This window comes from Salmo trutta, chromosome 3, assembly GCF_901001165.1.
Source record: "Salmo trutta chromosome 3, fSalTru1.1, whole genome shotgun sequence".
Lineage (NCBI taxonomy): Eukaryota > Metazoa > Chordata > Actinopteri > Salmoniformes > Salmonidae > Salmo > Salmo trutta.
The window spans coordinates 56,939,413-56,967,385 of NC_042959.1; the positions used below are offsets into that span (position 1 = coordinate 56,939,413).

The window sequence follows — 27,973 nt, forward strand, 5'->3', positions numbered from 1 at the left end:
ATCTTTCCCGCCTATTTTCTGTCTACGTTACCTCCGTGACGTTTGGTTCAATACTTTATCAATGGCATTTGATGAAAGACTCAACTAATTCAGGTTGTATATAATAAATGAGGCACAAGGAAACGTAACATCAAATATTTTGATCAAAGACTCAACTAATTAAGGTTGTATATAACAAATGAGACGCAACATCAAATCGATTGCCTTTGGCATTCTCAAACAGCGACTTCTTACTGTCATTCATTGGGACTGGAACTGTTTGTCCACTATCATGCTCCGTAGCTGCTGGGTTAACAGTACTGAGCATGAGCACTTACACCCTACGCGTGGACTCATTTATCTCCATATTATTTTTTTTTACAGTGATTCTAACATAAATGATAGAAGTTGATTACAAATCGTTCTTGTTGTAATGGGAGGCCAACCCAAGGGCAAAAAGAAGAGCAAAGCCAAGAGGAAAGAGCCGTACTCTAACGGAGGTATGTGACGTGTCTAACGCGTTAGCTAGATCGCTATAAAGGACAACTAGTGTTGTCCCTGTGTGATAGCTACAGTGCCTTCAGAAAGTATTCATACCGGTTGATATATTTCATATTTTGTTGTCTTACAGCCGGAATTCAAAATGGATAAAATATTTTATTTTTCCTTACCCATCTAAACACAATACCAAATCAAATGTATTTAAAGCCCATTTTACATCAGCAGATGTCTCTAAGTGCTTATACTAAAACCCCAAACAGCAAACAATGCAGATGTAGAAGCACGGTGGCTAGGAAAAACTCCCTAGAAAGGCAGGAACCTAGGAAGAAACCTGAGAGAGGAACCAGGCTCTGAGGGGTGGCCAGTCCTCTTCTGGCTGTGCCGGGTGGAGATTATTAGAGTACTTGGCCAGGTCAAATAATAATCACAGTGGTTGTAGACCACAGGTCAGTACCTCAGGAATAAATGTCAGTTGGCTTTTCGTAGCCGAACATTCAGAGGTTGAGACAGCAGGTGTGGTAGAGAGAGTCGAAAACAGCAGGTCCGGGACAAGGTAGAGTAGCACGTCCGGTGAACAGGTCAGGGCTCCATAGCCACAGGCAGAACAGTTGAAACTGGAGCAGCAGCACGACCATGTGGACTGGGGACAGCCAGGAGTCATCAGGCCAGGTAGTCCTGAGGCATGGTCCTAAGGCTCGGGTACTCTGGAGGGGAGGGAGAGAGAGCGAGAATTAGAGGGAGCATACTTAAATTCACACAGGACACCAGATAAGACAGGAGAATTACACCAGATATAACAGACTGACCCTAGCCCCCAGCACATAGACTATTGCAGCATAGATCCTGGAGGCTGAGACAGCGGGGGGGTCAGGGGACACTGTGGCCCCTTCCGACGATACCACCGGACAAGGCCAACCAGGCAGGATATAACTCCACCGACTTTGCCAAAGCACAGCCCCCACACCACTAGAGGGATGTCAACAGACCAACTTACTACCCAGAGATACCCCATATTGACAAAGTGAAAACATTTGTCAGTGATTACAGCTGTGAGTCTTTCTGGGTAAGTCTAAGTGCTTTCCACACCTGGATTGTGCAACATTTGCCCATTATTCTTTAAAAAAATATTAATGTTCTGCCGAAATGGTTGTTCATCTTTGCTAGACAACCATTTGCAGGTCTTGCCATAGATTTTCATGTAGATTTAAGTCAAAACTGTAACTTGGCCACTGTCTTCTTGGTAAGCAACCCCAGTGTAGATTTGTCCTTATGTTTTGGGTTATTGTCCTGCTGAAAGGGGAATTCATCTCCCGGTGTCTGGTGGATAGCATTCTGAACCAGGTTTTCCCCTAGGACTTTGCCTGTGCTTAGCTCCTTTGTTTCTTTTTTATCCTGAAAAACTCCCCAGTCCTTAACAACTACAAGCATACCCATAACATGATGCAGCCACCACTATTAAACCAAGTAAAACCGTTTTAAAGCCTCCATTGGCCTCAAGCGGTTTCCTTCCTCTACAGCAACTGAGTTAGGAAGGACGCCTGTATCGTTGTAGTGACTGGGTGTATCGATACACCATCCAAAGTGTAATTAATAACTTCACCATGCTCAAAGGGATATTCAATGTCTGCTTTTTGTTTTACCTTTCTTTGTGAGGCATTGGAAAACCTCCCTAGTCTTTGTGGTTGAATCTGTGTTTGATTTTCACTGCTCGACTAAATGACCTTACAGATAATTGTAGGTGTGGGGCACAGGGATGAGGTAGTCATTCAAAAATCATTTTAAACACTATTATTGGTCACAGAGTGAATCCATGCAACTATTTATGTGACTTGTTAAGGACATTTTTACTCCTGAACTTTAGGCCTGTCATAACAAAGGGGTTGAATACTTATTGACTCAAGACTTTTCAGATTTTCATTTTATATTTTGAAAAATATCATTCCACTTTGACATTATGGGGGTATTGTGTGTAGGCCAATGACCAAAAAATTGCAATTTAATCAATTTTCTATTCCGGCTGTAACACAACAAAATGTGGAAAAAGTCGAGGGGTGTGAATACTTTCTGAAGGCACTGTAGCTCTCTAGTCCGCTCTGGAAAGAACAACCTACCTAGCGATCTAACTTGCTAGCTAGCTACAGTAACTGTAGCCAGACTTATGTAGGCTATTGTTGACAATAGGGACTGTGTTGCAACAGGCTCTGGACTGGCAGGTCTGTCACCTCAAGACGGAATGAAGCTGAAGATGCAGGAGAAAGCTAAGAAAAAAACGGCTGAGAAATATACTGTAGAACAACTATTGGAGAAGGTAGAACACAGACACACAAACACTCCAGACATACTCTCTCTTTATCCTGTTTCAGATGGAGTAAGGAGTGTGCGGAAAGTTTGGAGTTTGCCACACACGCTTCCCACTAACATCTGTCCTGTGTTGTGTTTCAGACTGAGGAGTGTATGGACAGTTTGGAGTTTGAGATGGCGGGGAGGTTCTGTCAGCGAGCACTAGAGGTGGAGCCTGACAACCTCCTTACCCTGGACCTGCTAGGACACATCCACTCTGAACTGGGAGACACACAGAGGGCCAAGGAAATATCCTTCACTGTGTGCGTGCACATGCGTGTGTGTTCCTTAACCCCAGCTCTAAGTGTTTCTGCGTGCGGTGCAGTTGAGTCCTAATGAAGGTCATAGTAAATACATGTCTCTAGGGTAGATACACACTGGCCAGGAGGCTGTGCAATACTACACCAAAGGAATACAGATACTACTGTGTATGCTGGAGAAACACGCACAAGCCACAGTGAGTGTGTACACACACACACACACACACACACACACATATTATGGATCTTGTTGAATGCATGTCTAACACAGAGCACTAGGAGGAGCTGTTGCTTCAGTCTGAACACTTCTACTGACTGTCACAAACTGACTGTATCATAAACTGACAGTCACAAACTGGCAGCCACAGATGCTGACAACTTCTACCTCAACCATTCCCCTGTCACCCCAGGCAGGAGCTGAGGCAGGAGCCTCCCCACTCCAGGACTCGGGGTCAGAGATCCTGACAGCCAGAGACGTGTGTGTGGCCTACTGTTCTGTGGCAGAGATCTACTTCACTGACCTCAGGTAACACAAAAATCATATATACATTTTTGTTACCTGAAAGGCCTGTTGTGTATTGAATTCACAGATTTGTGTGTGTGCGTTTTTGTGTAGTATGGAGGACAGGGCAGGAGATCAGTGTCGAGAGGCCATAGAGAGAGTGTTGACCTATCACCCTGACAACCCAGAGGCTCTACAGCTGATGGCCAGCTACCTGTTCAATACAGAGAAGAACCAGGTCAGTATACACACACACACACTGTATGACTATAAATCAGAGGCCGGTACGTCTCCCGCTAAGTTATCATCTTGTTAAAGCAGTGATCAGAGTTAATTAATGTGAGAAAATGTAATCATATGCCATTAATCTGCTGAGCTAGACATACACACATTAATCAGCTTATGACAGATATTAATGCAGAATTAGTTATGAAGCAGATACATTTGGGCACAGGGATCACATCTGACAAAGAGGAGGAGGAAAGATGGGGAGAGAGCGAGCAAAAGAAAGTGATAAGGGGAGAGAGAAAAATGGTCTATAACTGAACAATCAGAGCATTTGCCATACAATTTTACGATAATCTGCTAGTCCTAGCACTGCAATGAGACAGGCCTCCAATTCTTTGGCAAGCCTTAATCTTTAGGGAGCAACAATAATAGCTAGCTAGGGACTTACTCCTAAATGACTAACATTTCAAAGAGGGGACGAGTTTTGGAATACTGCAGGTGTTCTCAAGGTTACTTTTGATATCTCCTCCAGCCACCAGATGGCACTGTGGGTCTAACCAGATGGAGTTGATTTGACAGTTCAGGGGAGCAGATGTCTGATTTTGTGTGTGTGTGTGTGTGTGTGTGTGTGTGTGTGTAGGAGGAGGAGAGGGAGTACCTGAGGAGGAGTGTGGATGCGTGGCTACCTGCCCTGAAACAGAGTGACGCTCCACCCAGCAGAGAGGACATAGAGGAGGAACACACACAGGTGAGAGACACACACACACTCACTCACAGAATCTCTAACTGGTGTTGTTCCCCTTCCAGAGTGACATCCCACCGTATGAATCCCGCATCACCACGGCCAAACTCCTCATAGAGGCAGAAGAGTACGAGGTAGGAGTATGTGTGTGTAGGATGAGCTTTCTCTGTGAAAAGGCCAGTGCTCTGTATTCTTTATCTTTGCCAGAGATCATCTTCAATAATAGAGGAGTGGTCTTTACCCAGAGAGCGAGGTAAACGGAGGGAGGAACGGAGATGAGAGGATAGAGGGCTTTAGAAATGATCTGGAGGGAGAGGGGTGGAAAGGTGTGTGTGTGTGTCTGACACATTGTTTGTCTTCATCATCCTGCATGTGTCAGCAAGCCACACACACACACTACAGGCTCAGTGCATCTATTGAAGAATCAGATACAATTGAGGAGATGAGGATGAAGATGGCTGTGAGCTTAGAAACATTCACCACGATAACAACAATATGGAAGCAGCAGATGACTGGAGATGCAGGACAAGATAACTCAGAGCTAGAATAACAGACTATTTTAGTCTTCTATTGTTAAAAAAAAGTTTCAACACAGCAGTGGTAAAACCCAGAGGCAAGTCATTAACATCGCAGTTTTCAAACAACAACAACACACATCAGAATCGAATAGGGAATCCGTTGTTAAACAACGGACAAGAAGCATTTGACCCAAGTAGAGCAGAGAGGGAACAAGGGAGAGGAAGACCGTGGTTACAACCAGGGTCAAATATAATTGGCTACGAATACGGATTTCTCACCCCTGTCCCATCCCTCTGTAAACTTCTTTCTCGTAACTATGTTCTGCACGTGTTATTTTACACATTCAAGTTTTTCTATTTACTCTATGCTTTACTCACCCTTTTCTGAACCCTCAACCAATTTGATATTTCTGAACAGCTGAAATAAAAACTCAGTTGTGATTTGAACGAACATTCCAAAAATACACTATATATACAAAGGTATGTGGACCTCAAATTAGTGGATTCGGCTTTTTCAGCCACACACGTTGCTGACAGGTGTATAAAATCGAACACACATCCATGCAATCTCCATAGACAAACATTGGCAGTACAATGGCCTTACTGAAGAGCTCAGTGACACGTGGCACCGTCATAGGATGCTACCTTTCCAACAAGTTCATAAAATGTCTGCCCTGCTAGAGCTGCCCTGGTCAACTGTAAGTCAATCAATCAAACAAATGTATTTATAAAGCCCTTCTTACATCAGCTGATGTCACAAAGTGCTGTACAGAAACCCAGCCTAAAACCCCAAACAGCAAGCAATGCAGGTGTAGAAGCACGTAAGTGCTGTTATTGTGAAGTAGAACGAACAACAACTGCTCAGCCGCAAAGTGGTAGGCCACACAAGCTCAAAGAACGGGACCATCGAGTGCTGAAGTGCATAGTGCATAAAAATTGCCTGTCCTCGGTTGCAACACTCACTACCGAGTTCCAAACCGCCTCTGGAAGCAACGTCAGCACAATAACTGTTCGTTGGGAGCTTCATGAAATGGGTTTCCATAAAGCTCGCTGCCATTCGGCTCTGGAGCAGTGGAAACGCGTTCTCTCACGCTCCACCATCTGGCAGTCCGTCTGACAAATCTGGGTTTGGCTGATGCCAAGAGAACGCTACCTGCCCGAATTCATAGTGCCAACTGTAAAGTTTGGAGGAGGAATAATGGTCTGGGGCTGTTTTTCATGGTTCGGGCTAGGCCCCTTAGTTCCATTGAAGGGAAATGTTAATGCTACAGCATACAATGACATTCTAGACGATTCTGTACTTCCAAATTTGTCTTCAGCACGACAGTGCCCCTGTGCAGAAAGCGAGGTCCATACAGAAATGGTTTGTCGAGATCGGTGTGAAAGAATTTGACTGGCCTGCACAGAGCCCTGACCTTGACTGGCCTGCACAGAGCCCGGACCTCAACCCCATCTAACACCATTGAGATGAATTGGAACTCAGACTGCGATCCAGGCCTAATCGCCAACATCAGTGCCCAACCTCAGTAATGCTCTTGTGGTTAAATGGAAGCAAGTCCCTGTAGCAATGTTCCAACATCTAGTGGTAAGCCTTCCCAGAAGAGTGGAGTTATCTGGAAATACCTCTGGTGGACATTCCTGCAGTCAGCATGACAATTGCAAGTTCTGTGGCATTGTGTTGCGTGACAAAACAGCACATTTTAGAGTGACCTTTTATTGTCCCCAGCACAAGGTGCACCTGTGTTATAATCATGCTGTTTAATCAGCTACTTGATATGCCACACCTGCCAGGTTGATGGATTATCTTGAGAAAGGAGAAAAGGCTCACAAGAAGGATGTAAACAAATTTGTGCACAAAATTTGAGAGAAATAAGCTTTTTGTGTTATTTCCATCACTACATGTTGCGCTGTTATTTTTGTTCAGTGTATATGAAGGCTAGGCCTGTTTGTTTTATTGTATATCACCATAGCACATGTTTATTGTATATCACCATTTGCATGTTTATGGCCCGCCTGTTAGCTTGCACGATTCTTGCCATTCTCGACCTCTCATCAATGAGCTGTTCGTACGTGAAAAGCCCAGGAGGCTGGCCGTTTCTGAGATCCTGGAACCGGTGCGCCTGGCGCTGACGATCAAACCACACTCAATCACTTACGTCACTCATTTTGCCCATTCTAACGTTCAATCGAACAGTATCTAAATGCCTCAATGCCTGTCTGCGTGCTTTATATAGCAAACCACAGCCACGTGACTCACTGTCTGTAGGAGTGAACCATTTTACAATTCTTTTGTGAACAGGGTGCACCTAATAATCTGTCCACTAAGTGTATTTCCACACTGAGGTTGGAATAATACCGTGAAAATTATCGTAATGCCCTTTTAGTGTAAGAGCTGTTTGAATAGGCCGCCTAAAACATCAGCCTGTTTTGGTGGGATGCAGTTTTGGCCTACCTGGTGACATCACCAGGAGGTAAATGAGTTAATAGACCAGTAAGAGTTCCAAACCTCACTGCCAATAACAGAGTTTTCAGTTTTCCCCTCCCCACTCAGACCAGTCCCAGACAGTCCTAGCTAAATTCTTGCTTGAAACTTTGCTATTTTCTAAGAAGCTATTTCAGTTTGTTTTCAATTAAAATGGTTAAAAATAATCACAGTAAGGTACTTAATTGTTACCCAGAAATGATTTGATATTGAGATTAAAAAAAATAAATTAAAATGCTACATTGGACCTTTTTAGGTAAATTCCAAGTGTCAAATTAATCACTTTGTTTTTCACTCATATGACAGGAGGTTACAAAGGTACGGGAGTCTGACTGAATAGACACTAATAAAGACACTACAAACACACACAAGCTTGCTCACGGCTACACATAGACACATAGAGTTATAAATGAGCTACTCCCAGGAGGGTGGTTTCTAACTGGTCCTGAAGCAAAGGGGACGACACGTTTCGTGTGTATATTTGTTGTTGCTGTTGAGTAATCTGCAGGCAACGTTGCTGAACAGCACCATTTTATGTGAGTGCAGCGCATGGATAGGGACAAGACAAATGACTACAATAGTCAGGAGAGCTGTCACACACACACACACACACACACACACACACACACACACACACACACACACACACACACACACACACACACACACACTGTTTCAGAGACAGAGATGCAGGAAAACCAAAGCAACTGTGAATGACAATCACTGTATTTCAACTAAGTGAATAATGCAGGAGGTACATCTATATAAAGACCATATAAACAGGTAAAGGTACTCAGCAGTTCACACAGGAATAATATTTTGTCCTTACAAGAGGTAGTGTCATGACAACCAATCTTAGAGTTGAGTTGTTGTTGTTGTCGTCATCATGGGTTGTTGTCAGGGGAATGTCTGTCTGTCGTGAGTTGATGTCTGTTTTCTAGTAAGCTGTTACTCAGTGGTTGGCTCCTTGGAGGTCTGGAACTAACACAGATAGTTCAGTGTTTAACTACATCGGCTAAATAGTTTATTGATCAACATCCGCTCTAATACAAAACATGTACTCTGTAGACCATCAGGAATGAGATGTTGATTTCCCTCTAATCAGAATGTGTTAATTAATCAAACTTAATAATATCCTCTTGGAATGCTCGTCCCGCATGCGGTATCAACATCCAGCAAAAAATCATATCGCCATATTCATAACAAAATGTAATAATTTTTTTCTTCTCAAATATAGGACTATTTTATATCGTTTTATAGATACACCTCTCCTGAATCGAACCACGTTGTCCGATTTCAAAAAGACTTTACAGCAAAAGCAAAACATTAGATTATGTTAGAGGAGTATATCGTAAAAGTAGCCACATAGCCATTTTCCGACCAACCACATGCATCACAAATAACCAAAAAACAGCTAAAAGCAGCACTAACCTTTGACAATCTTCATCAGATGACACTCCTAGGACATCATGTTACACAATACATGCATTCTGTTGTTCGATAAAGTTCATATTTATATATAAAAACGGCATTTTACATCGGCGCGTGACGTTGAGAAACTATTTTCCCTCAAATGCATCCGGTGAATCAGCACTACAATTTACTAAATTACTATTCGAAAACATTTTTAAAATTTAATATTGTCATTCAAAGAATTATAGATTAACATCTCGTGAAAGCATTGCCAGATTTAAAAATAACTTTACTGGGAAATCACACTTTGCAATAAAAGGGGATGCTATACTCAGAAAAATAGGCTAGGGATACAGGTCGGTGCCATCTTGGAACAATCAAATATCAAATCTAATCTTGTATACTATTGTAAATATTCCCTTACCTTTGATTATCTTCATCAGAAGGCACTTCCAGGAATCCCAGGTCCACAACAAATCTAGTTTTGTTCGAAAAAGTTAATAATTTATGTCCCAATAGCTTATTCTTGTTAGCGCATTCTGAAGGCTACTCCAAATGTACCGTCGTCCGCGGGACTTCTCATCACGAAAGTGCAAAAAAAATAATATTTAAGTTCGTTCAAACATGTCAAACGTTGTATAACATAAATCTTTAGGGCCTTTTTCAACCAGAGCTTCAATAATATTCAAGGGGGACGGTTGCATTGTCTTTCAAAACGTTTCGAAAGGGGAGGGTAGCCAGGGGTGCCCGCGTCATAATGGTAATGTGACCAAGATCAACAGCCTCTCTTTCGGTCAGTTTGTACTGTAGAAGACTCAAACCACTTTGTAAAGACTGGGGACATCTAGTGGAAGCCATAGGAAGTGCTCAATGAACCATAACTCACGGTGTGATTTATAGGCAAAGTGCTGAAGTTGAGTCCGCAAATCAGATTTCCACATCCTGTTAGAAACTGTCTCGGGGTTTTGACTGCCATATGAGTTCTGTTATACTCAGACACCATTCAAACAGTTTTAGAAACTTTCGGGTGTTTTCTATCCATATCTACTAATTATATGCATATCCTAGCTTCTGAGTTTGAGTAGGAGGCCGTTTAAAATGGGGACGTGTTTTTTTCAGAAATCGCTGTAGCGCCCCCTATCCTTGGCGTGCGTCAAGAGTTAATACCTCTCAGCAGGTAATCAGCGCCACAATTAATTAACACACACACGCACACACTTCGTCTCTCGCATACACAAGTGATGATAAAAAGTGCAAGAGGGAAGAAGAAAATGGGACAGGTAACTCTTTGAAGAGATGCGTGCGATCGTAGGAGGAGCAAGGTGAACTAGTCTGGAATCATCAGGACAGGAGGGCGTGGACTGGTGATCAGGTCCAGTGATAAGGACTATAACTATTGACCATGACCAGTTCTGTATTGGTTGTTGAGGTCAAGGAGTATTGGAAAGGAGCGATATTGACTGATTATTGATAGTAATCATGAGATTAGCTTCGTTGTGTATTGATGACTGTGTAAGCTGTCTTGTTGCTATTGACGACCGTGTCAACGGATCACTGGGTTCTGAGAGTCTAATCAGACTCGCTGATCACATCCGTTGATTAGGGCAGCAGAAAGAGCGAGATGTGTGTGTGACAGGAAACACCTCGCTCTCTCTGCCTCCACACACACAGCCACTCAGGCTAGGAGCAGGATGTGCTTGATGTATAATGAACAACAGAAATTATGGTTTGTGTGTGTTTTTTTTTTTAATGACAGCAGAAGATGTGTTGGAGGGTCTACTAGAGGAAGATGACGAGGTGGTGCAGGTGAGTCATGATGTCAGTTTTTTTATTTTTTACAATACAAAACATCCACATACAAATGACAGCATACAGACGCACACAAACATCAACAACATCACCCCTGCCCAGGCCCACCTGCTCACACCCCCATCTCCAGTACCCGCGTCACTCTCTCTGCCACATGGCCTCAACTGCACCATTTTGTTTCTCTCCGTCGCCCACATACTTTCAACATTTAGACAATAAAGCATTTTACCTTTTCCATTGTGTTAACGAGGGATTGGTTGATTTCCAGTTTTAAGTGTAAGTTTTTTCAAGATGATTGATGAGAAAAGTATTGTCCAACCCATTGGGTATCTCACTGCACCCTCATATGCCAAGTCTTGAAATACAGTATGCAGACAGACTGATTAAAAGTTAATTTACATGAATACTTCTGACAGCCAACTTTCTAACTCTCCCCATAACTTTTGGACTTCCCCATTCCCAGAAGGCATGGGTTATTGAGTCATTATTAGTTTTACTCTTAAGACATGACTCTGCCGTTGTGATGTAGAATTTATACATTTTGTCTCTTGTATAATACATTCTATACTTTAGTTTATACTGGGTTAAGCGTACATTTTCGTGCACTGTAATTCTGTTAGTTATGTTCCAACATTCCGGCCATCTTGTGCCAATATCAGTTATTTTTAAGTCTTCCAATAGTTTTTTTTTCTTTTTTCTAAGAGATTGTCAGTTGGATATGCTCTCTGCAAGGTTTTGTATACATTATTTTTTGTTTTTTTTGGTATACTTTACCTATCATATGAATTTTCTTTTTTGACTCAAATGGGATTCCCTCAAGATTGCTCTGATGTCCAAAATATTTTAAATAAACATTTCTTGATATAAAACTTTTAAGGTACATGCATTTGAAAATATCTACATTGGTCAGTTTAAAATTGCTTTTTAATTCTGTCGTGGAAATACATTTATTTCCTATTACCGTCATTTACAGTTTCTATGCCTTTAGTTTTCAATGTGGACCATTTTATCTGTGAATTCTGAAAAGCTATCCAAGGATTGTTCCATAGGGTTGTGTTTTTAGGGAGTGATATTGGTTCTTGTAGAATATGTTGCATTTTCTTCCATTGTTATAGTGTTCTTAACTATGAAGTTGTTCATGTTTTTACCTTTATCCTTTGAAAATAGACATGTGGAAAGATTCTGGGGCAGTTTTGTGTGTGTGAAGTGAGCAGGACCCACACCTGCAGAATCTGTTCAGTTCTCTCTGCTCCAGAGCCATATTGGTATTCCTGCAAGAGGTGTGTGTGACAACCTAACTGCAGTGTGCTCATTCTTTCTCACCCTTCCTCCTACACACCTCAGCTGACAGATTGAGAGCAGTCACTTGCTGAACCTTTGAACTCATTCAGGAGACACCTGCTCTAAGCAGAAACACTTACATATATATATACACACGCACACAGTTTGAACTCCTGTGAATATACAGTAAAGCGTATGTTTTGTCAGTAGTGTTCTCGAGCACCATCAGAATAACCTGTATAACACAACTCAACATGACGATGACACAACCTACTCTAAACCCTCTATCCACAGCTCAAACTGTATTTATGCTAACCATTCTTTTTGATAAGTCACTCACCTCGGTAACTCATGCATTGTTAATGGACGCAAACAGCTGCCAGGAGTCAAGGTGGTGGTACCTAACTCGCTGTACAAAGTAGTACTTTGGCAACATTTTTGGCAACAGTAGAATTCTGACTTAGACGTCTTTACATAGACCTTGTTAAAACTACAAATACTCTCTAGAACCAAATGGTATCCATGACTGTTGTTTCGTCCAAGAGGACTGATTGACACCTACCGTAAAATCCGGACTATAAGCCGCAACTTTTTTCCCAGGCTTTGAACCTCGCGGCTTAAATAATGACGCGGCTAATATATGGATTTTTCCCGCTTTCAAATTTTTTTTCTCCAAAAAAACACATTCTGTGACGTGCTCAGTTTTTTGGCGGCATGAAGCTTTCATTAGACCAATAAAATTGCCGAACGGGTTAAGGTCAAACAACTTTTTTGTTTACTGTTTAGATTAAATCGAGCGCTCTCAAACTTCCCATCATTCTGATTACGGTAGTTATTTTGTCACCATCATCATGGCAAAGACACGGAGAAATGCATATGATGCAGCTTTCAAGTTGAAGGCGATTGATCTGGCTGTTGGAAAAGGAAATAGAGCTGCTGCACAGGAGCTTGGTCTTAATGAGTCGATGATAAGACGTTGGAAACAGCAGAGTGAGGAATTGACTCAGTGCAAAAAGACAACTAAAGCTTACTGCTAATTTTTTATTTTTTGTTACAAGCCGTGTTTCGTTAAAGCCTGTGTAAAGTTAATTTGTTTCAATGTACCGGTAGGCACCTGCGGCTTATAGACATGTGCGGCTTATTTATGTTCAAAATAAAAAAATTTTTTTAATTCAGTGGGTGCGGCTTATATTCAGGTGCGCTTAATAGTCCGGAAATTACAGTACTTACTGTAGACTTATCATTAAGAGAGTAACGTGTGGGTGTTGAGTGGATTCTCTGATGTTCTTAATTAGCTGGCTCGTTCATTTGCTGAGACGAGTGGTGTGTGTGTGTGTGTGCTTAGTTTAATACAACCATAAATACAAGCAAAACAGACCATATTTCATAAACACTTTCAAAGAGACTTATTCTAATGAAGGTTCTTTGAGGAAGCAAAGACATTCTGATTGAAGTAATTACCCAGATCTAGACACACACACACAGGTCAGTATTCAAAAGTTCTGAAACCGCTATGCTCAACTTCAGTTACGGAGTTGTAGATCAGGTCATGAAGAGGATGCTTCTAATAATTGTATAATCATTCAAAAGGCATAAAGTTATGTTCAGCCTTCAAGCCTCTTGTCTTCATGAGTGCGTGCGTGCATGCATGTAATGGGTCTGCTGATAGAGGTGGAGGTCGCTGTTGTTTTCTGTTGTAAAATGAATAGTAAACGAGGGGAATGTTAATGTCCTGCTTCTGCAGGAAGTGTAGGTGGCTGATCCTTGTCCTCAGATGAGATACACACATGTTTCTGAAGTACAAGTGTGCTGTGTGTTGTAGGTGGAAGGGTGAGGGTAAACTATGTAGGGTGTGTTTAATGTGGGTGTGTACACTATTGGTATGAGGGAGAGAGAATACAACCGGTAGTGTAGGTGAGAAGGAATGCAATGTGTGTAGCTGTGTTTTGTCCTTTAGTCTGTTGGTGTGTGTGTGTGTGACAGCGCTGTCAGATTGACGGATGGAGACGAAAGTTCGAAGACAAACTGCAGCGGCACAGGCCCAGCTCGTTACCATAGTGGCAGCTCATGAGGATGCCGTGAGCATTTCAATAAGTGCCTCCGGTGTGTGTGTGTGTGTGTGTGTGTGTATGTGTGTGTGTGCGTGCGTGTGTAAAGCCTGTTTGTCACAGTTCCAGGTACAGATTTCATGCAGACTAGACCGTTAAATGTGTTTCCCCTGTCACAGCTGAGCTCACTTAATAAAATCCACCTTTCTTACTCACTCACTCACTCACTCACTCACTCACAGGTGTGGTATCTCTCAGGCTGGGTGTGTTACCTGCAGATGGAGAGAACAAGGGAGGAGAGCGATGAGGAGCGTGAAGCGTTGAAGGAGGCAGCCAGATCTTACCTGACCAAAGCCAAGAAGGTACACACACTGATGAGGCCATGTATTGATGTCAGTCTGTTTGGTCAATATTGTACTGTCAGCTTGTACAGTCAGTAATACACATGTATGATACAGAGCTTCACTGCTGGCAGTGATTCTGAAATGTTAACCCTACCTTAATTTAGAATTTTGTTACACTCTATATGGAGAGTCCTATGAAGTGTGTGTGTGTGTGTGTGTGTGTGTGTGTGTGTGTGTGTGTGTGTCGATGAATAGTAAACAAACAAAAGGTTTAGGGTTAAGGTTAGAATTACTTTTAGGAGCTAGGGTTAATCTTTAAGGTTAAGGTTCGGTTTTGGGGTTAAGGTTAGGGGAAATAGGATTTTGAATGGGACTGAATTGTGTGTCCCCACAAGGTTAGTTAGACAAGACTCCGTGTTTGTGTTTTAGTTATGCGCAGGTCAGCTGTTTGTTCAACCCCACCGCAATTGCTAATAAGCCATCCGCAACCACCAAACTATGTGATAAAGTGGAAATCTAAAGCTCGCATCTGACCGCTAATATAGAAAATGTCCTGTACAGTCAGAGATGCTGGAACCATTTTTTTAACTGGGGGTGCAGGATTTATTTTTAGATGGGCATATGTTTCTGCTTTCCAACATTTTGTTAAGCTATTTGTTACTCAACTTGTCTATAATTAGATACATGCAGCTTTTGTAATTTACTTGTTGCCTTAGAAAACAAAATAAACCCTTGCTCAACAGAAAATATGTATGTATACATCGATAGAATGAATGCTTCAATCTAGCTGACATCGGTAAAGTTCTCTTTCATCTCTGTTTCTCTGCGCAGAAATAACCCTAAAAAATGGGAACGATTTTCTGTGCAAAATGTCCAAATTACCAACATTTTACAGTGGGCCCACGGTTCGGTATGTATCACCGTTTGTGGGGTACGGTTTCGGCATCTTTATATTTAAGAAAAGTGTGCGCTTGTATGACTCATAAAGGGGACGAGTTGGCAACACGTAGCTCTTCATCTCCCAATCCAGTACATAGTGAACCGTCAGTGAGGTAGCTTCCAGTACATAGTGAACCGTCACAGTGAGGTAGCTTCCAGTACATAGTGAACCGTCACAGTGAGGTAGCTTCCAGTACATAGTGAACCGTCACAGTGAGGTAGCTTCCAGTACATAGTGAACCGTCACAGTGAGGTAGCTTCCAGTACATAGTGAACCGTCACAGTGAGGTAGCTTCCAGTACATAGTGAACCGTCACAGTGAGGTAGCTTCCAGTACATAGTGAACCGTCACAGTGAGGTAGCTTCCAGTACATAGTGAACCGTCACAGTGAGGTAGCTTCCAGTACATAGTGAACCGTCACAGTGAGGTAGCTTCCAGTACATAGTGAACCGTCACAGTGAGGTAGCTTCCAGTACATAGTGAACCGTCAGTGAGGTAGCTTCCAGTACATAGTGAACCGTCAGTGAGGTAGCTTCCAGTACATAGTGAACCGTCACAGTGAGGTAGCTTCCAGTACATAGTGAACCGTCACAGTGAGGTAGCTTCCAGTACATAGTGAACCGTCACAGTGAGGTAGCTTCCAGTACATAGTGAACCGTCACAGTGAGGTAGCTTCCAGTACATAGTGAACTGTCACAGTGAGGTAGCTTCCAGTACATAGTGAACCGTCACAGTGAGGTAGCTTCCAGTACCTAGTGAACCGTCACAGTGAGGTAGCTTCCAGTACATAGTGAACCGTCACAGTGAGGCAGCTTCCAGTACATAGTGAACCGTCACAGTGAGGTAGCTTCCAGTACATAGTGAACTGTCACAGTGAGGTAGCTTCCAGTACATAGTGAACCGTCACAGTGAGGTAGCTTCCAGTACATAGTGAACCGTCACAGTGAGGTAGCTTCCAGTACATAGTGAACCGTCACAGTGAGGTAGCTTTGAGTTGCTCTGGAGGTCCAACTATCAGTGGAGAGGGTGTCTGTGTCAATTCCTTTTCAATTTCTCTCTGTGATGTTTCATAGAGTTTGGGAATTACTTCGCTGCTGAAATGTGTACAGGAGGGGACATTGTAATGCGGTAAAAAAAATGTATCAGGTGACGAAATCCGGAGTCAGTAACCACCGACTAGGGCTGCAAATCTTTGGCTATGAATACTCCCACTGCTTTCGTTATTTCTTTGTGCTTTTTTGAATTTATCGCAAATTGTTGTTGGAAGGCAGCAGCGAGAGATTGTTGTGTTTTCGCTAACGAGTGGAAGCTCCTTGCTCCAGCTCCACCTGCAAGGGATACGGCCAGGTGATGGCCACGTAAATGACACATCATGTTAGAAGTGTTTCCACTCGAGTAGCCGACAGTGGCAAAGCAATGCTTGCAGACTGTACTTTGTTTGTTTACGGTCTTCTTACCCTCATCATCGTATTGAACGCTGAATCCAAAATGTTCCCACACAGCTGATTTGAAAGACTGCGTTGCTATTCTCTGTCTTGCCATTGTCACGTTGGAGCTGACACAATATTATTTTTAGTTTCCATTCTCTTCATGGGGCCCCATTAGGGAGGTTTCCTACTGAGATGCCATTGCAAATTGTCCATTGGTTGTTTGAGGGGAGGGGGTTGCTGTCACTGCGGTTGCCACATTTTGAGCCATTGCTGTGGAGTAAAGTTTGTCAGCCCTCAGGAGCCACCTAACGGCCACAAGCTGCCTGTCTGGTTTGGTGGATCTGAATGTACAATGTGCATGTAGTCTGCAGCCCAATAAGCAAGTTTTGGAAATTATAGGAAAATGACAGGTATACCGTAATTCCACGGTTCACGTGTGTGTATTGAGCCGTAGGGGGCGTACCAAACGGTTCGATAACGTACTGTGTACCCTTGCATCCCTAGTTTTAAGGGAGTTAAAAGCTGTGAAAACAACCCAACATGTTTCTGATGAGATTCAGTTTGGGCTTGGATGCATATTTTATGTGGTTGAAATACTATCAGCTTTTTTGATGCTGATAAAGATAGGACCTTTACAGACGGTCCCTAACCGCGCATTCATTCTTTCAAGATAAATAAATAATATTTCTCCACTGCTCTTTCCAAGTCAATTTACATTTGGTGTATAATTTTACTGCGAGAACTGCTTAATTCTTCAGGAGTTAATATTAAGACTATGCGAGAGGTTATAGACCCACAGTTAATGTCCAGATTTCAGTTCCTATTCCATTTAACCCATCTGAACAGTACAGGTCCCTTGACATATTTGAAGTCCCAGTCTTGTGACTGTCATTTGTATAGCTCCTCACAATCATCACACATCATCTTTCCCATGTATTACTTTTCTGGTCCTCCCTTCTCTTTATTTTAAACTCCATTTCGCAGCTTTTCTCTTATTGAATTATACTCCGACATTGTCCTTTTTGCCTCAGTGGCCCGACGTAAAATCTACTGCCGGTGTTCCCAAAAGCATTTGGCAATTGCTGTGTATTTGGTGCCTGTACAGTTAGGCCCTGAAGCTTAGGCTTACGCACTGACGTCAGATACAAATAATTAAAGGAAAACCCCAATGTAACCTATAGCTATGAATTGCACAATAATTATACATTTATGGATTTTTCTCTTTATTCAACCCGCCCGTCTGCCACCCACCCACCCTTAATCCACACAATATTTCATGACCATAAACCTGCCCACCCCACGGATATAACCACGGGGACTGTGGGTTAGTTTCAACCCGTGCATCACAAGTGTGTGTATGAGAGTCTTCCCTCATAACAGACCAGTGTTTGTGAGCGTGGTGTTAATTATTAAAGTGTTCAGTCTCAAAGTTAGTCAGAAACACTGAACATGTTAATGAGGCCTACTACATACTGGCTTGTTTAGACACAAGTCCACTTCTAGCATACTTAATTATGTTGTTAGCACTGTTTGTGTGAGTGTGCATATTTAATTACATTTGTGCATGTCTGTGCCTGTGTATGTGTCTGTGCACATTTGATTATGTTCGTTAGAAATATCTCCATTATTCATTTCCCCTCTGATGAATGTGCTTCGCCACGTTACTTCTAAAGAGACAGACCCTGTTTCTCTTCGGCTCCCTCTCATGGAAGTTTACAAGGGGGTTGGATGATGGTTGACCTTGACACCCCACCAACCATCCCTTAACCCCTCTTAGAGGAGAGAAGAGGAGCTGTAAACTCATAGCCCCTTATAAAGCCACAAATAGCTGTATGCAATTTGTATGTTTGTCACAGGACACAGGCATGAACACCATGCGCGCACACACACACACACACACACACACACACACACACAGGTAGTGGTGTGAACAGTACATGTCTTTGGCAATTTATCTCTCTCTAGGGGAGTCGTACACACATACGTGCACACACCAGTGTTTCTGTTAGCTGACAAAAGCCGGCTTTTGGCATAAAATATCTATTTTTAAGCCTTTAAATAAAACTGTCCAGGAGAAGAAAAAAAATCCCATGGCAAAATATTGCTTTTATGAAATACCAGTCGATGTAAACACATTTGACCACTCATGCTTAACGGTCTATAGGTTAATTTGCATAATGTAGTGGAATTAAATTGGCGCGCGTGTACTTTTGTTAGTCGTTATGTTTATCACATGCTCACAGCATACACAGAACCTATGAGAGGAAAATCTGTCAGACAGTGCGAGAGCTGCTGCTACAGCTTCTCAAACAGCTCATTCGTTGCTGCTGGAGTGAAACGTGCTTTTATAAGCCCAATCATTCTAAAACAATTCTAAATCCACAATTTTAAAAAGAGCTAGGACCACTATTTTTATTTCTCAACTGGTAGGCCTAATTGAAGCTTGCTTCCTATTCGCCATTCAAGTGCATGTAGGCAACTTTAGGCAGGCTTCAGCGCGTCACACATCACTTTGCAATGAGCTGGAAGCAGTATGCATTTTGAAAACATACTTCATTGTTTGAAACTCTGAACATTTTACTTCATATGATGAGGCATGTCTTACCACGCTTCAAAGTAAAAACCGACCGTAGAAACGTGGAGGCAATTATTTATTTCATTGTCATATTAGCAACTCGTGGTAGTTTTTGCATCTTTAGATCTCCCCTCTTTCTAAATTTCTAATTCATATTTTTCATCTCTTGTCACATGAAACCACTCACGTGCGGTGTGGTTTTGACAACAGCGTCTACCGCTAATTGCATTATGGAGCGTACATTCGCGAGTAGCCTTGTGCACATTGCTGTGCTTATAATGTAAAGAATTAATAGTTTATCAACGTTCTGATTTGTTGCATCAGCCTCATTGCTTATACATTTTTTTTTTTTTTTTATGTAGCCAAGGCCTACTGGTTGTATGAATTTGGGATATATTGTCCCACAACTGTCCCAGAGTCTGTTTGGAATAGGCTATTTCTTTCTCAACAAGCTGACCAATAGAAAAGGTAAACTTTTTCCACTATGGGGGATAGTAGATTGACATAGGCTAGTGATTTTTCTGTTTGTTACTCTTCTTGTTGGCTGAGGACAAGTATATGTGGCAGTTATTCTAACATCTTCAAATTGCTCATCGGAATTCGGTAAGATGGACGCACACCATTTGCATCCTTGACTTGCATGTTCTGAGTAACCATTATCTAAACGTGAGTTCTGTCACTCTGAGCACCGTGGGTTGACGCCCTAATCAGGTTGCGCACCCAATGCATATAGGTCAAGGTAAATCTCTCAAATGTCCGTTAAATTAAAATGCTGCCGGTTAAATGTCCGGCGCCACATTTTCCTAACAGAAACCCTGACACACACATTATTAACACTTCACCACTCCTGGAGTTCACTCACGCTTTTCAACCACAGCATTAAAATTACATCACACACATACCCTCCAAGCCATCCATACCCTAAGGGATCGCCTCTAGCTCATCAAAGAGTAAAACGCTTGACCTCCACTTGCTCCTTCCCACACACACTCATTTATATACACATACACACACACACACACACAATACTGCCTCTCTCTCTGATGATTTTACTATTGATTTCACCTCCTCTGCTGTTAACCATACCACACCATCCCTCAGCCCTCTACTCCCCTACACTCCACCTCTCACATCATTCCCTACCCTGCTCTCCTCATCTCCTGAGAGTGTGTGTGTGGGTGTGTGTTTCTAGGTTGGAGTTTGAGCAGTGATCTGTCACACAGACAGGAAGGTCACTTGTGGAGCAGAGAGAGAAGGCGGGGGGGAGAAAGAGAGGGGGTGAAGTGTGGGTCAGGAGGAAAAGAGAGGGGGTGAAGGATGGCGGGAGTGGAGACACAGCAGGAGAGATTTGTAGGAAGTTTGAGAGGAGCTGAGATAGGAAAGGGGGATTGTGATTTAGAGGGAGGTGAGGAGAAAGTCCTTGATCTCTATTAGATTCACCCAAAGAAAGAAGGAAAGTAAGTCTATCATTCATTTTGCCTCAAGGGCACATCGACTCTCACTTTCACAATTTCTGCTGCTCTTTTTATGAGATATGTGCCATTTATTGTATGTACACTTAATCAACCTGAACCTCAAGGAAAGCTGTAGGGATCTGGAGCGTGAGGAGAGGGGAGGAGGGGAGAGAAAGAGGAAGGAGAGAGAGAGAGAGAGAGGGTGAGATAATTAAAGGGTTAATTTCCCTCCTCTCTCTTCATAGGTCAACACCCTCACCCCCTGTCACAACGGCTTAAGAAAGACGTGTCATTGGGTGTGCGTACGTGTGGCAGTGGCCAGATGTGCCTCAGAGACGCCAGGCTTTGAGGGAAAGCTTCTTGGATTAGACCAGAGAACCTGCTGACCCGTGATGAACACACACAGACCAGCTGACCAGTGAAAGAGAGACACAAACACACTCTCACACATACACACCACACCACACAGAGCAGCCAACCTGTGAAAGAGAGAGACACAAACACACTCTCACATACACAGAGCAGCCAACCTGTGAAAGGAGGGAGGGAAACTTGCATTACTCTAAATGAGTAATGTGTTTAATTGATTGTGTGGCTTTGCTGAGCTCAGCACTCTTCTCTAATATATAACACTGTTCATTTAACTAACGGCTATCGCAGTGAAAAATCATACTATCCAGGCAGATACGTTCCTTTTTTAAATGAGCATTCCATAAACGTCACAGCTTTTGTTGAATAAGTACATTTTATCGATATGCCATGCTACTCAATTGATCAGCTTGAAAATGAAGGACATCAACTGTCTCCAAATGAGCTCCTAGGGGGCCAAGCATCTTCAGTCATGGCCTACTGCTTGGAGACTGTTCCTGGGGTGACACAAACGCATGCACGTACGCACACACAAACTATTTTGGCAGGGTTACACTGTAAGTGTGAAGGTGATCTGTTCCTGCTGCTGTTTGTACTTTGTGTGCACGTGCGTGCGTGCATGGATGAGACAGAATAATGCAGTTCAGCCCAGATTCTCAGACCTGCTTATCTCCCTCACTAGAGGAGAAGTTGTTTCGAACAAAAGGAATGAATCAGTGTGTGTATGTGTGCTGTAGTGTGTGTGGTGGTGAGTTCCGTTCTGTTATCAGTCCAGTGCTTCCACTCAGGCAGAGAGTTTTATACACCGGGAAATCTACTGGTCCCCTCTACAATAGGCTTTTGTAATGGTCCTGCTTCACAGCACATTTCACTGAGATAACAACAGCAATACTGTGTATGTGAGATAGGATTTCTCTCTGCTCTATCTGTTTTCCTTGTTCTGCTGAGCCCAATACACCAGGAAAGAGGCATTTTTCACAATAAGTCGTGGTGGAAATGTGCATGTATATAACAAACTGTGTCTCTCTCTCGCTCGCTAGCTATACGTGAAGTTGCGCTGTGACGACGGACCCATACTGGAGCACATGGAGCAGCTGCTGGGGGGTGAGACGGAGGAGGGGGACACAGACCCTGCCCTGGATGAAGACTTTGAGCTCTACAGTGAGGATGAGGGTGCCATGGAACATTGACCACACCCCTCTCTACCAGTGATGTAGTGGTAAAACAGTAGGTTGGTAACGCTGAGAGACGTTTGCGGTGAATAAAGTAATGCTCCCCACGTTTCCAATGTCTTTTTCTGTGATAGGTGCGTAAATAAAAAAAAAACAGGGTAAATGGTGTTTAGACTGCATTCAACTCTCTACTTTTATAGTGCACTATTAACACGGACATTAAATAAAGGTAAAGTTTATAGAAATGTAGTTTACTAAGACCTCTTACCTATCTCTGTACACCTCACAAACTAGACCAGATGCAACACTGTTTGAAAGCAGCAGTTGCGAGTGCGACAGTCGATGGGTCGTTGAGTTTTCTCTGACGCGCTCTCTCGCTAGATATTGTCGGTATTGTGTTCTCAGAAGTGCCTTTCTGCTGTTCAACCCTGAGTTTCCCAGAATCATATGACACCTCTCTCTGTCATATTAGTGCTGAATTGTTTTCTGTATTTGAAAGGTGTGATTGACATGTCGACTCAAGCTTTGTTTCCATTGTTCTGGAATGAACCAGATAAAAAAACAACTTCAATGTTGTCTTTTTTTCTCAATCTGCATATTTTTTTGATTCATGTTGTAATAATGAGGTGAATGTTTACTTCCCTTCATGACCCAGGCTCACTTTAGAAAAGATTCCATTCTGAATGTGACCTGCTAAAAGAAAGAACTAATACAGAATAGATTCTGTAGTGTTGCGGAGTTCTTGAGAGGAGTGAGCATTGAGAGATGGATGAAGTTTCAATGTCACATGCACAACTAGAGTGAAATGGCTTTCTTGCAACCTCTAAACCCAACAATGCAATTAACAAGAACAAAAACACAAGAAATACAAAATATATTATACAGGGCCAGTTCCAGTAACATATTTACAATGTGCAGAGAGACTGGATCGATAAAGGTAGATATGTATAGGGGTAAGGTAACTAGGCACAAGGATATAGGATAAACAGAGTAGCAGCCGTGTATATGATGATTGTATGTGAGAGGGTGTGTGTGTGTGTGTGTGTATAGAGTCAATATAAATATGCGAGCAAATTATGGAGTGGGTGTGTACTGTATGTGTGTTGGAGTGTAAGTGTGTAGGGCCATGTGAGTGTGCATAGATAAGAGGGTCAACTCTGATAGTCCATGTAGTCATTTTGTTAGCTATTTAGTTCACTAACAGGAGGGAGAGGAGAGGAATGACAGATGAAGAGCGAGGAGAGTGAGTGTTGTTTGTGTACAACACTCACCTCTCAACATTTCTCAAGGACCTTTAAGGCTTTATAGAAGCAGAATGTAGGATGAGAGGGTTGAGCCAGGTGAGTGTTTAAGAGTACACTCTGAAAAAAGGGTTATTCGGTTGTCCCCATAGGAGAACCCTTTTTGGTTCCAGGTAGAACACTTTTGGGGTCCGGGTAATTCATCTTAACAGAACATGCAACTCGTGAAGCAGCCAATAAAATTTCATTTTCAAACATTTGCTAAAATGTGATTTGTAGGAAAACACCATTCTAAACAGTGCAAATGATGCGTGTGGGTCCATATCAAATTAAAGTTTGTCGCCATATGCAGATTAGCAGATGTTAAAGCATGTGGAGCGAAGTTCTTATGTTTTTAGAGCCATAAGTGCGGTAAGTGTCCAATAGTACAATACTGAAACAAATAAGAAGCAACAAAAAATGAAGAAAGCTGACCTGACTGGAAATATCAGAATGAGCAATGTCAAAGTCCTCAATATAAATAAGTGGTGTGTGTGTGTATAGACAGCATGGCAATATATACGTAGGAAAAGGTATGTACAGCAGTAGTTATACAGGATGAGCTATGTCAAGAATACAGTATGTGTACTATATACCGTTGAGGTCAGAAGTTCACATATACCTTAGTCAAATACAAACTCAGTTTTTCACAATTCTTGACATTTAATCCTAGTAAAAACACCGTTTTAGGTTAGTTAGGATCACCACTTTATTTTAAGAATGTGAAATGTCAGAATAATAGTGTAGAGAATGAATTATTTCAGCTTATATTTCTTTCATCACATTCCCAGTGGGTCAGAAGTTTACATACACTAAATTAGTATTTGGTAGCATTGCCTTTAAATTGTTTAACTTGGGTCAAATGTTTCGGGTAGCCTTCCACAAGCTTCCCACAATAAGTTGGGTGAATTTTGGCCCATTCCTACTGACAGAGCTGGTGTAACTGAGTCAGGTTTGTTGGCCTCCTTGCTCGCACACACTTTTTCAGTTCTGCCCATACATTTTCTATAGGATTGAGGTCAGGGCTTTGTGATGGCCACTCCAATACCTTGACTTTGTTGTCCTTAAGCCATTTTGCCACAACTTTGGAAGTATGCTTGGGGTCATTGTCCATTTGGAAGACCCATTTGCGACCAAGCTTTAACTTCCTGACTGATGTCTTGAGATGTTGCTTCAATATATCCACATAATTTTCCATCCTCATGAGGCCATCTATTTTATGAAGTGCACCAGTCCCTCCTGCAGCAAAGCACCCCCACAACATGATGCTGCCACCCCTGTGCTTCAGGGTTGGGGTGGTGTTCTTCAGCTTGCAAGCCTCCCCCTTTTCCTCTAAACATAATGATGGTCATTATGGCCAAACAGTTCTATTTATGTTTCAGCAGACCAGAGGACATTTCTCCAAAAAGTACGATCTTTGTCCCCATGTGCAGTTGCAAACCGTAGTCTGCCTTTTTTATGGCGGTTTTGGAGCAGTGGCTTCTTCCTTGCTGAGCGGCCTTTCAGGTTATGTCGATATAGGACTCGTTTTACTGTGGATATAGATACTTTGTACCTATTTCCTCCAGCATCTTCACAAGGTCCTTTGCAGTTGTTCTGGGATTGATTTGCACTTTTCGCACCAAAGTACATTCATCTCTAGGAGACAGAACGCGTCTCCTTCCTGAGTGGTATGACGGCTGTGTGGTCCCATGGTGTTTATACTTGCGTACTATTGTTTGTACAGATGAACGTGGTACCTTCAGGCGTTTGTAAATTGCTCCCAAGGATGAACCAGACTTGTGAAGGTCTACAATTCTTTTTCTGAGGTCTTGGATTTCTTTTGATTTTCCCATGATGTCAAGCAAAGAGGCACTGAGTTTGAAGGTAGGCCTTGAAATACATCCACAGGTGCACCTCCAATTGACTCAAATGATGTCAATTAACCTATCAGAAGCTTCTAAAGCCATGAAAGAATATTCTGGAATTTTCCAAGCTGTTTAAAGGCATAGTCAACTTAGTGTATGTAAACTTCTGACCCACTGGAATTGTGATACAGTGAATTATAAGTGAAATCTGTCTGAAAACATTGTTGGAAAAATTACTTGTGTCATGCACAAAGTAGATGTCCTAACCGACTTGCCAAAACTATAGTTTGTTAACAATACATTTGTGGAGTGGTTGAAAACGAGTTTTAATGACACCAACCTAAGTGTATGTAAACTTCCGACTTCAACTGTATGTAAAGTGAGTATTCAATTAACTTAACTTCTCATGTGACAGATGAAAAGTTAGAAACGTAGAATGAGGGGGGATCTAAAGATGCAACAACTAGGAAGGCTTACTAATATGACTAGGATTGTGACTTTTGCTTCTGGACAACAAAAGAAAGTTGAAAACCAATGGAACAGGAAAGAAATGTTGGTTTCAATGGCATATGAGGAAGTCTTTATAAAATAATTGTCACCATGTTTCTATGGTCAGATTTTGCCTAGGCTACCTTGAAGCAAGGTAAGACATGCCTCATAATAGGAAGTAAAACGTTCAGGTTTCAAACAATTAAGTATATGTGTTCAAAATGCATTCTGCCTCCAGCTCACATTGCAAAGTGGTAGGTAATGATGGGCTGCTAGCCTGCCTACCATTGCCTATGCACTTGACGGGGAAATAGACTCTATATGCTGTGGGGCATGTTTGATAAATAAGATACACAAGGACTAATGAAAATACACACGGCCCAATTTAATTCCACACAATGTAGCAAATTAACCTATAGACCAATAAGCATGACGGTCAAATGTATTTCCATCTAATATTTCCATCAATGTATAAAAAGCATTATCTTGCAATGGGATTGTATATTCTCCCTGTCAATTTGGCCAGCAAATCATTTTTTTTTTATCGGCCAAAAGCCGGCAATTACGGATACAGAAACGCTGGTGTGTGTGCATGCGTGCGTGCGTGGATGAAGTAGACTAATGTAGTTCAGCCAAGATTCCCAGATCTGCTTATCTCCATCACTGTGGACTAGAGGAGAAGTTTCATATTGGAGCAAAAGGAATTAATCAGTGTGTGTGCCTGTCTGTTTCTGTGTTGTGATTGCTGTAGCGTATGTGTGTGATAGTGTGTTCTGTTATCAGTCCAGTGCTTCCACTCAGGCAGAGAGAATATTACACACAGGGAAATCTACCGGTCCCCTCTACAATAGGCTTTTATAAAGGTCCCGCTCACAGCGTATTTCACTGAGCCCAATACACCGGGAAAGAGGCATTTGGTAGAAGTCACATTAAGTCCTAGTGGAAACGTGTATGTATGTAACAAATGTTTATTTCTGTGTGTGTGTAACAAATGTTTATTTCTGTGTGTGTGTGTGTGTGTGTGTGTGTGTGTGTGTGTGTGTCTCTCTCCAGCTGTATGTGAAGTTGCGCTGTGATGACGGCCCCATTCTGGAGCAGATAGAGCAGCTCCTGGTGGAACTGGGGGATGAGACAGAGGGGGAGGAAGGGAAACAGACCCTGCCCTGGATGAAGACTTTGAGCCCAGTAGTGACGATGAGGAGGAGGAAGCCATCGAGCATTGACCACACCGTTTCTCTCTACAAGTGATCTAGTGGTAAAAAAGTTGGTTAGTGCACGCTGAGAGACGTTCGTGGTGAATAAAGTAGTGCTCCCTATATTTCCAATGCATTTTTCTGTGACAGGTGGGGAAATGCACGGGCAAAATAAAGTGTGTAAAAGACATTTAGACCGCATACCCCTGTCTACTTTTATAGTACACTATTAACTCGGACATTAAATAAAGGTAAAGTTTATAGAAATGTAGTTTATAAAGACCTCTTACCTATCTCTGTACACCTCACAAACTAGACCAGATGCAACACTTTGTTTGAAAGCAGCAGAGTTGCGACTGTTGATGGGCCCTTGAGAGAGGATGAATGGGCCCTTGAGTTTTCTCTGAGTTTCACTCTATCTAGATATTGTCTGTATTGTGTTCTCAGAAGTGCCTTTCTCCTGTTCAACCCTGAGTTTCCCAGAATCATATGACCTCTCTCTCTGTCATATTAGTGCTGAATTGTTTTCTGTATTAGAAAAGATTGATTGACATGTCGACTCAAGCTTTGTTTCCATTGTCCTGGAATGAACCAGATAAAAAACAACTTCAATGCTGTTAATTTTCTCTATTTTTCTCCTCTCAATCTCATACTTTTTGGGATACATGTTGTAATAATGAGGTGAATGTTTGCTTCCCTTCATGACCCAGGCTCACTTTAGAAAGAGATTCCATTCTGAATGTGACCTGCTAAAATAAAGAACTAATACAGAACAGA

General features: G+C 42.3%; 1 protein-coding gene across 4 annotated transcripts; it reads left to right on the forward strand.

Annotated features, from left to right (window-relative positions):
* Positions 1–11: 11 nt before the first annotated feature.
* On the forward strand, positions 12–27,973 carry LOC115180332 (probable assembly chaperone of rpl4). 4 transcript variants are annotated; one of them, XM_029742354.1, is made up of 10 exons: positions 19–479; positions 2,679–2,788; positions 2,923–3,277; positions 3,491–3,606; positions 3,697–3,820; positions 4,451–4,558; positions 4,618–4,686; positions 14,346–14,465; positions 22,256–22,446; positions 27,057–27,973. In XM_029742354.1, the coding sequence occupies exons 3-9, from the start codon at positions 3,251–3,253 to the stop codon at positions 22,403–22,405; spliced, it is 714 nt and encodes a 237-aa protein (XP_029598214.1). In that variant the 5' UTR covers positions 19–479; positions 2,679–2,788; positions 2,923–3,250; the 3' UTR covers positions 22,406–22,446; positions 27,057–27,973. The 4 variants fall into 4 exon arrangements, with proteins under 4 accessions (XP_029598230.1, XP_029598221.1, XP_029598214.1 ...); XM_029742370.1 differs by lacking the exons at positions 22,256–22,446; positions 27,057–27,973 and adding an exon at positions 21,092–21,256 and having other exon boundaries at positions 12–479; XM_029742361.1 differs by lacking the exon at positions 27,057–27,973 and having other exon boundaries at positions 18–479; positions 4,454–4,558; positions 22,256–24,074.

What these genes read in the sequence shown, in the direction of transcription:
- LOC115180332 (XM_029742354.1), top strand. Translation starts at nt 3,251, where the DNA reads ATGCTGGAGAAACACGCACAAGCCACA. An exon ending in TAGAGGAGGAACACACACAG is followed by an intron (nt 4,559 to 4,617) that starts GTGAGAGACACA and finishes TTCCCCTTCCAG; the next exon opens with AGTGACATCCCACCGTATGA. An exon ending in TAGAGGCAGAAGAGTACGAG is followed by an intron (nt 4,687 to 14,345) that starts GTAGGAGTATGT and finishes ACTCACTCACAG; the next exon opens with GTGTGGTATCTCTCAGGCTG.